The sequence below is a fragment of the Trachypithecus francoisi genome, unplaced genomic scaffold, assembly GCF_009764315.1.
Source record: "Trachypithecus francoisi isolate TF-2019V2 unplaced genomic scaffold, Tfra_2.0 Lachesis_group12, whole genome shotgun sequence".
NCBI classification, from domain to species: domain Eukaryota; kingdom Metazoa; phylum Chordata; class Mammalia; order Primates; family Cercopithecidae; genus Trachypithecus; species Trachypithecus francoisi.
In genome coordinates, this window is record NW_022681457.1 from 75,664,294 (window position 1) to 75,680,959 (window position 16,666).

At 44.3% G+C, this 16,666-nt stretch overlaps 2 protein-coding genes across 4 annotated transcripts in view; both read left to right on the forward strand.

Moving 5' to 3' along the window:
- The window catches only part of AGBL4 (ATP/GTP binding protein like 4), a 1,514,939-nt gene that overhangs the window by 1,257,790 nt on the left and 240,483 nt on the right, over positions 1–16,666 (forward strand). The window lies entirely within an intron of this gene.
- The window catches only part of BEND5 (BEN domain containing 5), a 49,996-nt gene that overhangs the window by 19,851 nt on the left and 13,479 nt on the right, over positions 1–16,666 (forward strand). For both annotated transcript variants that reach the window (XM_033226461.1, XM_033226462.1), the window contains exon 4: positions 15,003–15,151. In XM_033226461.1, coding sequence (XP_033082352.1) covers positions 15,003–15,151 — 149 coding nt within the window. The remainder of the gene's footprint in view (positions 1–15,002; positions 15,152–16,666) is intronic.

Genomic DNA, 16,666 nt, shown 5'->3' on the forward strand with positions numbered 1-16,666 from the left:
TGTCCCAAATCATAGTCTACAGAGGTTCACAGGGACACGAAAAGTCGCATATGGTTTGCAGCTTCAAAAGTTAGTAAAGTTCTTTATTAAAATAAAATCTCAAAGAGAAATCATAAATGTAAAAATTTTTAAAAGCTATATTGTTCTTATAGCGGTGATGGGGGATGGGGATAATTGAAATTTTCAGAGAGGAAAAGATGTTTCCCAATCTTAAAGTGAATAATCTGTATTTTCAGTGTGCTTTGTATGCTATGCCTTTTATAAACTTCCTGGGGGCTTGTGGGGAAGTACACCAAAAACAGAAATTCTTCGTACTTAATTCAACTCCCAGGGAAACTGCCTGTTTTTCATGATTATGAACTGAGTTTAAACTCCAGAAACCACTCCTAAGCCTCTGGGGTAGTAAGATACCCTGCATTTTACATCACTATATGCCTATTTTAGTCCTAAAACATGTAGAAAAACTTGACCTGAAGCATAGTTTCAGTGTCTTGATCTTTCTAGGCTCTCCCATCCCACAGGCCTTGAAGGCCATTGCATAGGCCAGTGGATAGCTCTTCCCTGATCTGAGTCACCATCATCATTACAATGGGTTGGACTCAACATAAATCAGCTGGAGCCCCAGGTATGCATAGGGCACCTACCCTATCCTCTCAGGACTGCAGGCATCCTGGAAAATCACACCCACTGTCCCTCATCTGTGAAAGCTTAAAAGTCTATTGATTAACACATGTTAATAGGAGAATGGTAATGTGCCAAGTTCCAAGACAAATCCACAAGAATAAAATAAAAGGGTCTCTACCCTTAAGAGGAGGTTGTATGTTTTCATGGCCTGGATTCAAATCCCAACTTCCCTTCTTCCCAACTCTGTGGCTTTGGGAAGCTCATGTCCTTCCTTCCATTCTTCCTTCCTTTCCTGTGACCTTATTTTCTTCCATGAATACTTGCTGGTCTCCTGCTACATGCCAGGGATCTTGCCTAGTGTAAGAATTCAGTATATTTGCAATACAGACCTTGCCCTCTGCCCTTGAGGAGTTTAAAGTTTTATGAGGGAAACAGATCCTGAAACAATCAATGACAGGACAGTACATAAATGCCATCATAGGGACAAAACCATAGAGGACTGTGGGACAGCAGAGGGGACTACTCACCAGATTTTGAGGGGTCAGAGAGGGAAGGCTTCCTGAAAGAAACAACTTTTAGGCTGAAGCCTGAAGGATGAATTTTTGTTATCGAAACAGGAATCAGTACATGGGGAGAGTGAGGAGCAATTTAGGCAAAGAGCGTGTATGTCTCTGACCCTCAGTGTTCTCATCTGTAAAATGGGGATGATCATATTACAGCCTTGTGACACACAGCATAGTGCCTGACATTCTGTTAATGCTTGATTACTGTTAGCTCCTGTTCAACATCATGTAATGGAGGAGCTAAGACAGGGTTAACTTTGACTTTTAACTCAGGCACCCCCAGCCAGTAGTTGGCTATATGACCTTGGGCAGGTTAACTAACTTCTCTGCCTCAGTATCCTCTTACAATATTGAAGATAAGAGGGGTTATATATGTTTGTTCATGTGTTTATTCATTCAGTCAGCTAACTTTGACCAAATGCTTTCTGGGCCTAGGAACTTGGGGAGATGCAAAGAAGAGTAAGACATTGGGAGGCCGGGCGCGGTGGCTCAAGCCTGTAATCCCAGCACTTTGGGAGGCCGAGACGGGCGGATCACGAGGTCAGGAGATCGAGACCATCCTGGCTAATACGGTGAAACCCTGTCTCTACTTAAAAATACAAAAAACTAGCCGGGCGACGAGGCGGGCGCCTGTAGTCCCAGCTACTCGGGAGGCTGAGGCAGGAGAATGGCGTAAACCCAGGAGGCGGAGCTTGCAGTGAGCTGAGATCCGGCCACTGCACTCCAGCCTGGGTGGCAGAGCAAGACTCCGTCTCAAAAAAAAAAAAAAAAAAAAAAAAAAGACATTGGGGAGTAGGAGAGGGTAGTGATGGAGGTAAACATGTTATTAAAACACAGAGCGCCAGTTCTGTGGGAGAGGTTAGCATCTGAAGGGAGAACTCTCTCGTGGAAAGTCTAGTAAGATATCCCCTTGCTGTAACAGATCCTGATCTATAAGCACCACTAAGAAGGCAGAGAACAACCAGAAAGCAAATAAGAGACCCTTGTTTGACTCATGGCTTCACTTGCCCTCTGATAAACACGTCCTGGCTTAGGGTTGATGTAGGGCCCAGGCTTTGCCATTCTCTGCCCCCTGGGCCTCATTTGAGTGTTGCTCCTGGAGGCATATCCTTGAGTATTTTTGTTTGTCCACCTCAGCTAGGGGCCTAGCTCAAGGGTCTTTGTCTGGCTTGGGTGCTGGATCATTCACACCATAACAGGCAAATTCAGAGATGAAGGAGGCCAACAGGTCAGCAGGTGCTCAGTTTTCAAAAGAAATCTACCTACCTGAAAGAATCATTATTTACTCACCCACGTAGTGGAGTCCTACGAGTGGTAGATGGTAGTGGAGAGCAGCCGCCTGGTCTTTTCAGACTGATGGGGACTGAGAGTGGGAAGCAGGTCCGTTAGCAGCTGGGAGTTATAATGGCGCACCTTGAGGAGGCTGGGGTCAGAAAGGCGGAGCCACATCCAAGGGTGGGGGACAGCAGCAAGACAGTATGTTTCAGAGGCTTCACTGAATCGTACACGTCTTCATGTGTACACTTATTCATTCTTTCATTCATTCCACACACAAGAAAAGATGGGTTTAATCGGAAGTATTCCAACATGGAGTCATGGAGTTGTGAAAGAACTTAGGCTATAGACTGTTACCCTTATTTTGCTGATGAGGAAACAAGCCCAAAAAGTGTCACTGGCTTATTCCTGAGGGTCTCCTGACCCTGGTCCTGTGTGCCTTTCTCTGGACCCTCACCTGTATGACCTTCTTTAGCTCTTAGACTTCATTTTTCCCAACATGAGGGTGTCCCCTCCATCCCCTTTACTCCCCACAAAGGACATCATCTCTCTCTGTAAAACAGAACTTTCCTTGTCTGTGATCTTAGCATGGTAAACAACCCTTTCTGATGGGAAGGAAGTTTACGGTCCTCCACTGTCAAAATTAAATAAGGGAGCATATGTAATAACTTTAGCCCCGTGACCCCCATATTGTAAGTGTTCAATAAATGCCAGTCCCCTTTTCCTTTTTCTCCCTTTCCTGCCCATCTTCCCCCAAATAAGTAAATGACAAGGATGCAAAAAGCGTGGTGATATTCCAAGGTACAGATGTTTTTCTGTGTATAATTCATTTATTCATTATTTTATTCAGTGAACAGTTATCAAGGGTATCCTTTGTTCTAGGACTGGGTTAGGTGCTGGGAATAACGTAATGAACAAGACAGAGTGCCTTTTTGAAAAACAATGCACAAGTAGATTAGAATGGAGAGCATTTTAGGGGATGAAGGGAAGCAGAACAATAGAGACCCAACTGGGGGAGGGTAAGCCCCCATGTGTGAGAATGGAGTAAATTCTAGGGTCTCTCTTGGTTTCTCCTCAGCTAGATTCCCTGTTCTTAGAAGGCAAAGTCCAAGGCTACGGTGTCCTCCCCAGTTTGTTACACTGTAAGTACCACTTAGATAGTATAATTCATTGTGGTGTGACTCGGGTAACATTAGTTCAAATAAGACTCTCAAGGGCTCTGTGAGGAATACAAAGAGAAGCAGATGTAATCCTTGCCTTCAGGATGCACACAAGTCTCACAGGGAATACAAACATGTACGCAGCATGACACCAGGCAAATAAAATCAGTGTTGTAATTGCAGGAGGGAGGCAGATGATGATATTAGATTTCGTGTGTGCTTTGTCAGGGAATATAGGCAAAAATGATGAATTCTAACCAGAAGAGACATAGATAACTAGAGTAATAACAGTAACTCACATGTACATGGCATTTTACAGGTTTCAAAGCACCTTGACATTTTTATCTCATTGGACAATTCTGATAGTCTTGTTGCAAGGCCAGGTAGGGATTATTATCTCCATTTTAGAGAGGAGGAGGCAAAAAGAAGAGATAATGTCCTGTTGGCTAGATCATAAGCTGGCTGAAAGTTTTGAAAAAGGAGAAAGCCATTGTGGCCTGCATATCTGTTTCAACTTTTTAGAGCTGGATCACTAACACCTTTGTAACCCTCTGGGTTTGTACCTTGTGTGCTGTCCAAGGTCCGTTAAAATACCAGCTTTGATCTTTAAAATCCTTTGCAGTCTCAACTGGCTTCTTTAAGCCCAGGTCTCTGATAGTTTCTTAGAAAAGGCAGCTAATGTCAGCCAAATGCTTCATGCTGGTTTTCTCCTGTACTGGAGACAACCTGGGCTTCAGCAGCAGATATTACTTGGGTTTGAATTTCAGCTGTCTTAATTTATTACCTGTGTAACTTCATGCACATTTTTTAACCCTTCTCAGGTCTCTGTTTTCTCCTCTGTAATATAGGTATCTTAAAGCTCACTACATACAGACAGGAGAACCAGCTCAGTAATTAAGAGCCCTAATGGGCTCTGAGGTCAGAAATACTAGGGTTTTCAATCCCAGCTCTTCCAAATTCAAATTTTGTTGCCTCTGGCAAGTTACTTAACTTCCTCAGCCTTGGTTTCCTCATCTGTACAACAGAGTGAATGATAGTATAAACTATTATGGTTTTAAAAAGGAGCAAATGGGTTGGGGGCAGTGGCTCACACCTGTAATCCCAGCACTTTGGGAGGACGAGGCAGGTGGATCACAAGGTCAAGAGATCGAGACCATTTCCTGACCAACATGGTGAAACCCCGCCTCTACTAAAAATGCAAAAATTATCTGGGCATGGGGGTGTGTGCCTATAGTCCCAGCTACTCAAGAGGCTGAGGCAGGAGAATAGCTTGAACCCAGGAAGCAGAGGTTGCAGTAAGTAAAGATCATGCCACTGCACTCCAGCCTGGCGACAGCGCGAGACTCTGTCTAAGAAAAAAAAAAGAAGTAAATGAACAAATGCAGTAAAGTCATCTGCCTAGAGGCCAGCATATAGTAGGTGCTCAGTAGGTACTGCATCAAGATGTAGAATCATTTGAAGATGTGCATGAGAAAATGTGTTATATAGTGCTTGGCACATCATAGGCACCCATTGTCCTACAGCAAAACACAGATGTGATGGTCTGGCATGTCTTAATCTTCGGTCAACCCTGGATGACTCCTAGAGATTTCCTATTTCCCCTTGTAAGTCCTTAGAAATCATATTTGAACAGTCTATTTTACAACCATGCCTGGACTTGATTTCAAACTCACTGGTCTGTAACTTACAGAATTTGTCCATTACTACCCCCAACTTTTCCTGGGCAGAATTCCATCTTCCCATCTCTAGCTCTCAACCCCCCCATTTGACCTCCTGGATTTTTTTAGACATCACTAGTTGTGGCTCAGTCTTCTCTTTGCCAGGACTCTCTTCCTGGGGCTTGTTTGTCTCAGAGCTCTTTCCCGTCTCTTTCAGCCTCAGTTCATTCTCACAATGAGCAGGAGTACTATAAAAAAGTTGGACTTTGAGAAAGGCCCAAAGCAGATGGACAAGAGCCATTTTGTCTAGTTAGGTGTTTACATCTCCCTTGTGGAGGTGAGGCCCAAGAGGCCCACAGTCTGCCTGCCGGTTTACAGTTAGTGGTGGGGCAGTTTCCAAAACTATTGTACCCTGCTCAATTCAGATGGCAGGAAGAGATCTAGTAGTAAGAAGTGGAGTAGGTTCCCTGAAAAATATTGATCATCATCTACTTTGAAGGACTTTTTTTGAAGTGTTGCCCAAATTAGAATTAGCCACAGTTTAAAATAATCCTACATTATTTTAAAAGTTGATTTCAGGGTGGCTGAACAATTCAGGACCCTCCTTTCCCTTTCTTCCTAGACTCCGTTTTCCTATAGGGGCAGTGGGGATGGGGTTGAGGAACAACTCCAGGCTGTCCCTTTTCTAACAACTGCCTAGGTATTTAAAACATCCAGAGGTAGTTGCTAGGCTTTTCCCCATTGTCAGAATAGGAATGTGTTTCTCCATTAGAGCAGGGTTTTGCCTTCCATATTGCCAGGTAACAGACTTGTTTTCTTTTGGATTTGCCCGTCAGGAAATGGAGGTGGGAAAGTGTTCATTACAGGCAAAGCCTGGTCTCTGGAATACCTGCTTTGGACCAGACACTAAATACTTTCCATATATAAAACAACCTCAGCAGTGGATAAAACAGGCTCAGAGAGATTAGGTGACTCGCCTGAGGTCACACACCCAGAAAAGGGTAGAACCAGTTTTCAGAACTGAGGCCCCTCTTCCTTTGCCATGCATCAGGCAGTCTGATCACAGAGTCCCTCAGCCATGTGCTTCTGTGGCACCGTCCCTTTTGCCTGCCTCCTGATTAGGCCTTCTTTGTTGGCCATTATACCATCCAGTACTGCTGTGCATTCTGTGACTGCAGGACCCTTGAGCTGTTAGATGAATATTTCCTGCTTAGTTTAAAAGCCCACCACATCTTCATAGTTTCAGCCTTACCAGGCAGCATGGCCTCAAGATACCAACCAGATAATTCCTGGAGTTTTCTTAGAAATTGTCTCTTTAGAGAGAACCCAGTTCAACCTTTCACCTCTATCTTATAGATGGACAGCTGAGGCCCAGAGAGTGGAAAAGACCTATGTATCTATGCCATGTGGAATCAGAATATATAGGATTTCATGAACCCAGTATCATGAAGCAGTGGAACGTTTGTGTTCAGCCAACATGGATGAATGGAATTAGTTTGGCTGCCAGGATTCAGCAGGTCCCAGAGGCTGGCCATACCCTCCCTTGCTGCTCCAGGGGGCACTCTGAGTGTGGGGGGTAATTCTTAAGAGTCCTAGGACCTTAGTCCCATAAGGAACCCCAGAGTTCACCTCGTCTAGCCTCCTATACATGACAAGAAGCTTTCTTTAGTCTACCTGCCATGCAATCACCCAGCCTCCAGTAACATTCCCCTAGAGACAAGATGCTCACTCACTTCCTTCCAGTGCAGCCTGTCCCATTATTGGACAGCTCTGACTGTAGGAAAATGTTTTTGTGCACGGAACATTATTGGATCCTTCCTCTGTTCCGAGCCCTGTGCTAGGCATAGAGACATCAAATTGTTAAGCCCCCCTTGTGACCTTAAAGAAGTCACAGTCTCATCAGCAGACTGTGAGGTGATGCAGGGTGAGCCTTACTTTGGTCCTGAGCTCTCGGGATGTTGGGGAAGGATACAAAAGAGAGCTCCTTACATGGCTGGGGTAGGAGAGTTGTGGATGGCTGGAGGAGGCCCCAAGTTAAGGGACTATCTCAGGCAACAGGAGAGCCTAAACAAAGGTTTGGAGTTGTAAGAGAGGCTGGCTTATTCAAGGAATTGAAAGTAGTTCTGGTTGGACGGCACAGTGAAGGGCTGCGTAGCAGGAAGAGATGAGGTTGCAGATATAGATGAGAGCAAGCAGAACTACCCCAGACCTTCCTGCAGGTGGTTCATGGGGACACTTCCCCATTGGAGTGGCCTGGGGTGCAGTCCTTCAACTCCTGAGTTGCTGTTTTCCTCTGAGCCAGGTGAATCAATCAACAGCCATGTAGCAAAGATGAATCCCGTATGGTCCCTACTCTGGAAGGGCTCATGGCCTGAAGGGAGTATCAGCTGAGGTCAGGGGTATGGATTGATTTGTTGGACAGACATCCACCATGTGATCAAACTTTGCCTCCTCATAACTGCTGCCCTTGGGCAGTCACTGTGCCCACAGTGGTCCCTCAGGAACCTGGGAGCAGCTCTTGTGCTACCCACCCCACTTATTCCCACCACAACTCCTTAGCCCCCCAACCCAGCCAACTCTGGTCCATTTTACATGCATTGAGCACATGTGTGGGCCTTCAGTGCTTCTCTGACAGGGCGTTCTGCACATATCCTGCCATTTGGATACTCTCTGGGCACAGATAGTTGGGCAGGAGGAAAGTAGAAGCAGCACAGATGAAGAAGCAGTCCAGTCTTCCCTGGCCACCAGAGGATAAGCTCAGAGCTTCTAGAGGTGACACCCTATTCCCCTTCCACCACACCCCTCACGATTGTGGAGCTTTTCACAGACCCCCAAGGAATGTCTGAGAAAATCAGAGACGAGTTGAGGGTCACACAGAGTGAGCAATAGGCAAGAAGCTCTGAAAAGTACAGTTCACTGAGGAGGGGCAGGGCAGTGGAAAGAGCTGTCTTTGGAATCTGACGACTCTGAACTTGAGCACTCACCACCTGTGTGACTTCTGGCAAGTTATTTTACTGCTCTGAGTCTTTACGGAGATAATAAGGTCTATTTTGTGGGATCATCATGAGGATTAACTTCTTTCACTAAACACATGTTTAGTGAGTGTTCTGTATGAAGGACATTGTGCTGGGTGCTGGGGATATAGCAGCGAACAAGACTACTCATCCCCTTGGTGTTTATGTTCTAGTCAGGGAGATGTTAAACGATCACCTGACAGTGGGCTGAAAAATGCTACAGAGAGAAAAAAGAGAGATACATTTGATATAAGACACTTAACAAAGAAGACATTTGTAGGTTTCAGCCACCTTTCCTTCTCAAATACGTCATTTGAAATGGGCATCTGCAATTCCTCAAAGTCGGGGATAACCTTGACCCCTAAGACTGGGGACCCGGGCCTGCTTGTTTTACCTCTTTCTTCCTGGGTGGGCTTCTCCCCCTTGGAGCGGGGACTCTCTCAGATCCATTTCAACTCTGCTGCTCTGTGGTTCACATTCTCCGAGGGTGTGGGCCCACTTTGGAGGCATCTTTGTGAACCGCTGGGATCTCACCTAATCCAGGATTCATGCTAGAATTTTTTTCTCTTGCCTCTGCCCAACAAAGTCTGCTCCTGCCCTCACTCGAAGAAGGCACTTGGAAAATGGAGAGAGAGAGGACCTGAAGAACCCCGGCCTTGCTACTCCCCCACCTCCCCAAGATGTCATCCATCCATCAGAGCCCCAGTCAGAGATCACCACTTTCCTGAAACTTTCTAGGATCCCTTAACCAGCAGTGATCTCCCCCTCCCCAAATTCATGCAGATCATCACGTTGCACCCTTTGTGCACAGTGAGCCTGTGGTTTGTGCCACTTGCCTTCACCTTATGAGAACTACCCCACCCTAGGGTCTCAGACCCAACAAGCTCCTCTCATCCTCCAAGCCCCAACACAGAAGTTTGTGACCATCCTTCTGAAGATTTCCTAGTTTCCTCCAGAGGCAGCACCCTCTCCTTTGCTTCTGCCCCAGTGATTTTCCTAATGCTTGTTAGCCATATGGGTGGTGGCAGTCTGCTGCCTGTCTCTTTCCACTGATAGACTGTGAAGCACCCACTTCCGCCCAGCCCAGGGCTGGCACTCAGCGGTACTTGGTAGATTCTCACCAAAGGAATGAAACCAGATTTGTTTGTGTTTCACTGGAAGCCTAATGGGGCTAAGAAACAGAAGCACAGCTACAGCAGCAGGTGAGAGCAGCTGATGACTTCTGAGAGGGTCTGAGAAGGTCCACAGAGGGGGATCCTCCCACCCAGCTCCGGAGGCATCTTCCCTAGTTTCTTTCCAAGGCCTTTGTTTAACTCCTTCATTGTTATGTAGCTGTTCCCATGCCCAGGTCCTTCTCAACAGTAAAATTATCTCTATTCTGCCAAGTCTAGTACTCCCTGTGCCACAGCAGATGTTCTGTACGCATTTAAGAATTTTGACTTGATTTACTTTGCATTTTTGAAGAAAATAGGATGGTACTTATTGCAGAGAAGCTTCCTATTTACTTACAGAAGTAAAAGGATTTAATCCTTTTTTCTAAAAAAAAAAATATATATATATATATAATTAACCTTTCTATTTCAGCTGAAATCGGAAATACTTAGTGTCCAAACACATACATGTTTGAAAAAATAGGTGATTTCTCAACCCAGAAGTCACACAAACATAAACATTTGTGTTCATCAGAAAGAACAGCATTAGTCCAGTTTACGATACAACAAGAATAGAAAATCGTGTAATTTCATATATTTGTTGCCCCAGCAAACACTTACAAAGACCCTAACTGTGTGTCATGCCTTCCATTTTAGGGAAAAAGCCAGTAGGGCTTACAGAGGTAAAGTAAATAACAGAACCAGGATCTTTACCAGGTTTTTCTGACACTAAATCTATTGCTCATCCGTTAAATCAGAGTTATTTGTATGCTCTATAATAGTGCTTCACATGTTAAATCTGAACTTCCCCAGAACAGGAGCATACTTTGTCTCTGGGTCCCCAGTGCCTCTTACAGAGCCAAGATCTTGATATGCAGTCAGGGGTTGTGAGATGAATGGGTTCATGAATGATTGAGTGAAAAGACAAGTACTACCTTTCATACTTTTAAAAAGCTTCCTTTACCCAGCTGAGAGGTTTCTTTCGGTGGAAGAGATATTTTCCTCCAAATAAACCTCAAGTGTGTGTCAATATCGGAATGCAAATGGATCAAAGCCCTTTTTTAAAAAAAAATTCCTACTCTTCCCACAAAGTGAAAAAAGTTCCTTTGTTACCTAAAATATCTGCGCCAGATTGTACAATGCTGTCTCTTAACGCAAGTGCTTATTATTGTGGCTAATTTGGTCACATGTGTTTGAGGGAGAACAATGCCCCAGAAATTTTTTAAAAGCAAAACAGCAATCTGAAGCATTTGTTGTAATGAGATGTAAATTGCCAACATCAGTAGTGGAGCCGACTAAAATTTGCAATGAAGTGATTTTCCCCCCTCTTAAATTAAAAGCACTAGGGGCCCTCCCTGCTCTCCCCGAAGAAAACACATGCTTTTTTGTTCTTCTTCTTTCCGATCCTGTAATGCTAAACATTGCGCTCTATTGATTGATTCATTCCTTCATTCATCTGCCATTTTGCCCACTTCTGTCTGTTTTGTGCCTCAGTGCTAGGCTCTTCCAGAGACATCAGCAGCCTGCATGGTGGCTTTTGGCAACCCCCATTTTGCAGGTAGGAAAGCTGAGTTGCAAAGAGGTTAAGATGACCTGACTTTAAAGTCATGAGCTGGGATTCACACCCAGGTCTCCTGAAAAGTCCCTTTTAAGATGTACCTTTGGCTGGCTTTTCAAGCTGACCTTCTGTAGACAATATCCTGGAAGGTGGAGGCTGTTGCGGAGAGCTTTTGCCAAGTGTTAAGCAAATGGTGCTGACTGAGAAGTTTAGAAAATAGTTTTGCTTGAGAGCCAAGATCTCAGTATAGTAGCTTCTATATTTGACAGAAGTTTATCAGTCCCGTAGGAGACCACTGTGAGCCATGAGGGGACCATCGTGAGCCTTGAGGAGAGTGGGTAGGCTGTGGAGTACAAGGACCTGCTCTGTGCTGGGCCTGTGCTAAGCACTAGGGGCAAAAGCAGAACAGCAGGGCCTCTGTTTCACAGAACCTATGGTTTAGTAGAGACGAACTTAAGCACTCAAGTGTGACTTGTGTGGGAGTGGGTGGAGAGGGAGTGAACGACTCTTTACCAAGAACCCACTCTGTACCAGACTCTGAAATCATTGTTCCATATAAATATATGAATATGTATATACACACACATATAATATATGTATAGTTATCTAATTTAATCCTCAGTCTTGCCAAGTCACTGTTATCTTTCCTTCTTTCAGGTGAGACAACAAGATCAGAGAGGTTAAGCAATTATTTATGTGTACATTATCTCTTGAGGATAGAATGTGAATCAAGCACTATGCCAGGTGAGCCCTGGTCTCTGACATAAAAAGACACAGTCCTTGGCTGCCCTCAAGCCTCCTCTCTGACACAAAAAGACACTATTTTTGACTGCCCCCTCCTCCTTTTGTAGGGGAGACAGATATAGAGATGAATGAGCACATCTGATTACTATGGTAGAGTGGGGGCAGAGGGGTGGGGAGAGTCCAAAGGAAGGTGGAACTCTACTACCCAAGGAAGATCACAAGTCAGCTAAGCAGTAAGTGGCAAACCCTATACTTAAACCCAGTATTTGGAGCTCTGTCTCCAAATCCCAAGCCAAGGGCTAGAGAGAATTATTTACTAGTCTTTGAGGGGATAGGGCAGCCTCATTGAAGAGATGGCATTTGAGTCAGGCCTTGCATCACTAGTGGAGTTTATGTAGGTGGACATCCGTAGGGGCAGAATGTTCTGGACAAAAGGAATGGCACAAGCAAAGACTAGGAGGCAGGAAAGAGTGGTGTATGTGTGGAGACGGTTAGGCCAGCCACTTTGCCTGGAATGGAGTCTGACTGTGGGAGGGGACCAACAGGATGGAGACAGAGAGGTGACTCTCTCAACCCCTGCTCCCTCTGATGTCCCTTAGCTGTCCCTCTGTAGACAGTGTGATAGCAGAGCCCTTTGTCTGGAATTGTGCCATCTGAATTGTCCATTCTAACTAGATGCTTCTGATTTCTACTTAACAGCCCTGATTTCTACTTCTCGGACTCCAAGAAAGGTTATAGACATTCAGAACAGCCTCCCACCTGCCCATGCCTCTACCCTCAAGCACCTCTGCTCAGCAGCAGGACTTTACTTCAGAATCTTTGTCCCAGCCCATTCAAGTCCCTCTCTTCCTCCCCTCATGTCATGAAGAATTTACTAAGAGCCTGTCATGTACCAGCAGTTCCCTAGGCTCCAAGATGCTAAAGGGAGTAAAGCTTTGCTATTGAAGAGCTTTATAGTCTAATGTTGAAAACCGACAGGCAGATGATTGCAAACATAATTTGCTAAAAGTAGTCACAATGTAGAGACCCCCCTACCTGGGAGTGATGACAGTCAAGCCTCACAAAGGAGACACCTGAGCTATGTCCTGAAGTCTAACTGGGCGCGTGGCAGACAGATGAGGTAGTGTTCAAGGCCAAGACAACAGCACAGATGCCTGGAACAACATAATATTTGGGGTACCTGAGCAGAGGTGAATATTGGTGGGGGGGGCGAGAAATGACCCTAGAGGTAGAGAGGAGGCTGGTTGTTCTGGGCCTTATGGAGGCCATGGTGTGGGACTTAATTTTGAGGGTAGTGGGCAGCCTAAGCAAGGAAAGACAGGGTCATGTGGAAGATCCCTTTGATGGCCTTTATAGAGATGGATGGGAGAGAATCAACTGAAGTCACGGCTATACTGGATTCATTCTGTTGTCCAGCCTCTCATGGAAGGAAAAGGAGGCTTTAGAGGAAGGGCACGTTCTTGCTAAAGATGACTCTGAGTGAGTGGCTTTCACGGACCTCTTCTTTTCAGCCTATTATTTTTTTTCTGTTGGCTGAAGGTCAGACCTAGAAGAGATTTCACACACCAACTCAGCCATGTGCTTTAGGGGAAATTTAAGTAATTACCTCTTCCCAGATCTGAGAAAAGATCAAATGCTCCACTTGAATTTGTTTGTGTCTCAAAAATTTAACCTGTGATCCCACACAGAGAGAAGAAACTTTGATATTTGCTTCTAAAACTTTAGAATTACTCATTCATTGTCGTCATTGTTTTATTTACTTAGCAAACATTTAGGGAGTGCCTACTCAGCGCTAGGTGCTGGGGACAAAGGAAAGAATAAGACCTAGGCCCAGCCCTTGAATAGGTCCTGCACCTCTTATTGGGAGATGCTATCAGAACGATTACGATGCTATTGGTCCTTTGCTCTGCCAACTTCTGTATCTGTAATTTACTCACCTGTGGTCACACAATTAAAATATAGCATAGCTAGGAATGGGACCTGAAATCTCTACCAGAAGGAGTCAAGGTCTTTTATTTGCACTGTTCTGCTCCCCAGTCATCTTGCATTCAGCTTTGTGCAAGTTTCATTCTTAAATCTTAGGATACTACAGAGATTTCATCTTTCAGTTAGCAGCTGCCAGCAATTCAGAATTGATATTCTCTCCTGGGAAGCTGTATCATGAGGAATTTTAGTAACAAATTCACCAGGACCTTCACTGCCACCAACCAAAGTCTAGGATGTGTCAACTGAACCCAGAGTTGCAAGCAGATTGTTACAAAGGGCTTTAATATATAAAGAGCTTTGTACCCAGTTTTCCACATGGCTAGGATAAGAGAAGCCTGGTCTGTGAGTTCATCTGTTACCTAAGTTAACATGCACGGCCAGAGGGAGCTGCTGTGGCAGCAGCCAAATCTCTGATCTCAGTCAACTCCTGAAATGTTTGCATGGGGAGAATTTCCAGCATGTTAAATTATGTTGGCCTTTGAAGTTGTTCTCCCACAAAAGTTAATCAAGTCATTTGGCCTTATTTACCCATTTTCATCCTGTTTCTCTGCCCTTTAGTAATCAACACACAATAGGTGATTTTAAAAAACAGTCAATTTTTAAAAGCTAATGGAGAAAAAATAACCCCTTTAGAAACTATCACCATTTATCTAGCTTCCTTTCGCTGTTTAAACTGCATGTAATTTGTGTTGATTGCATTAAAATAAAAATCAGAATAGCTGGTGGATCAGGCAATCAGGGGCTTAATGTGTATTGTGTTTTAATTTCTTGGTTCAAATGCTCCTGTCTAGATACTAGGTCTTGGGGAGGGGGAGGCCTTCACATTTTTGCCCACACTTTCCTAAGCTTCCTTCTTCTGTTACGGCCTTCTCCACTGTAAGATACTGAGGTGAGGATTTTGGCAAATACACAATTTGCATATTCCAGTAACTGCCACCCCTTCTTCTCCAACCCAGTCTTAACAGAACCTCTTTCCTGTGCAGGAAGTTGAATCCCTGCCTTTCCATTTAGACAATGACACCCTGGAAGAGTGCTTCTCATTCAAACTTGATTAGAGTCTAGTCCACTCTTGTCTTCCAGTTTTCCACCTTTTCCCTTGTGACATTCATGCCTCGTATTATTTTCGAGTCTGGGTTTAAGTGTAGTTCAATGGACAAAAATAAGCTAGGATATTTTTGTGCCACTGTGTGCTGATAGATGCCTAGTTAAAAATATTTGCCTTTTATTTTCCTTGGAGTTCTAGACAGATTTCTTTTCTTAACTGCCTAGGTCCCGCCATTGATCTGGAAAAAGTAAAGTCAGAATGTCTCGAGCCCGAGCCGGAGTTACGGAGCACTTTCAGTGAGGAAGCAAATACGTCGTCCTATTACCCCGCTCCTGCGCCTGTCATGGACAAGTATATCCTAGACAATGGCAAGGTAGTGTTTTAAGCTCAATATCCATTCCCTGCAAGTGTTTGTTAGTCAGAGTAAAGGTGGAGAGTATGGTGGGAGCTTTCCAAATCACAGCTCGACTGGTTGGCCTCCTGGCCTAGCCTGAATGACTGTTTCTGGAATTTGTGTATTATAAGTAGCGTAGCTTTGCTGGGGCGTTTTCTCTTCCTTCTTCCTTTTTTTTTTTCTTTCTTTTTTTTTAAATATTGAGCCAAAGCAACTATAAAAGTAAACTGACATTTTAAAATAGCTTACTAGTGAGAAAGATATTTCTTAATTCCCATCATAGTTTGACGAAACTTGTGTCACCTTCCTATGAAAGCAGATGCCTCAAATGTATAAGGTGAGCTGGAAATGAAGTATCTGATTTACAGATAACAACTCAGTTTGTATTCATTCACCACTTAGAAAGTATCTGTATGTTCTAAACCCTGTGCTAGATAACAGGAATACAGGAATGAATAAGACACACTCGCTTATCCCTAAGCCTCCTTCAAGCTATATATGCAGCAGTGGTTAGCCCACAGTCCTGGGACCACATAGAACTCCTCAGAGTTATTTATATGACCTTGAAAACAAATCATGAATAAAAACTTAAGCACTATTAGTAATGGAATCGCTTTTGAAAAATCTTAAAGTCACATGATGATATATACCAGCAGGGCAGGGGAGGAAACTTTTCTGACATTCTTCTAATGTTCAGTCGAATTGATCTCTGAAGAAGTATATCAGAGCCCTTTGTGTAGGCACTGGTGAAATTCAGCTTTAGTGTTTTGTTCTCTGCCACTGTGGCATGCATTACAGATATCGCCTCTCATTCTCCTTAACGCGTCATGTGTTGGTTCATTTTTCTTGCCTCATGCTTCAGAAGGTCTCTGTTTATTTAGTATCATTCTCTGGTAGGTTGATGAGAAAGAAAAATTTGTTTTATTTGGGTTTGTCCAGATATGTCTCTGCAACTGGCCAACCTGAGCCAAAGCAAATATTGTCAAGCTGAGGAAATGAAACGTATTAGTTTTCAGGGCTCTCTTGGATGTGCTGTCATTCCCTGCATCTCCCACTGCGCACTTCCTCCCCTGCAGAGGCAAAGCTGATGGGCCAGGCCACAGGCCCATTCTGCCTTGCCTTGCTCCCTTCGACAGGCTTGAAACATCAGCTTTGCAGAGGAGAGGTGGCATGACAGGTTGGAAGTCGGCAGCCTGGAGCCTGAGTTCTTAGCGTAGCTCTACATCTATCCTACCTGTGTGACCTTGCAAAGGCCCTTCACTTCTCTGGGTCTCAGCATCCTTATCTGTGAAAGATGGGATCGGATTGATACTCTCCAAAGGCCTTTCTGATTCAAACTGTGTATCTAAGTTTGGTGAACCTTCCCCAATCAAAGATAAAAGATAGGACTATGCTATGTTGATTTCTTTTTAGTCATGAACACATTGTGGAGTGACTAGAGAGTTTTTCTTAAAGTAGCTTCCAAGAGAAATCTATTTCTCCCTTGCCTTGAAG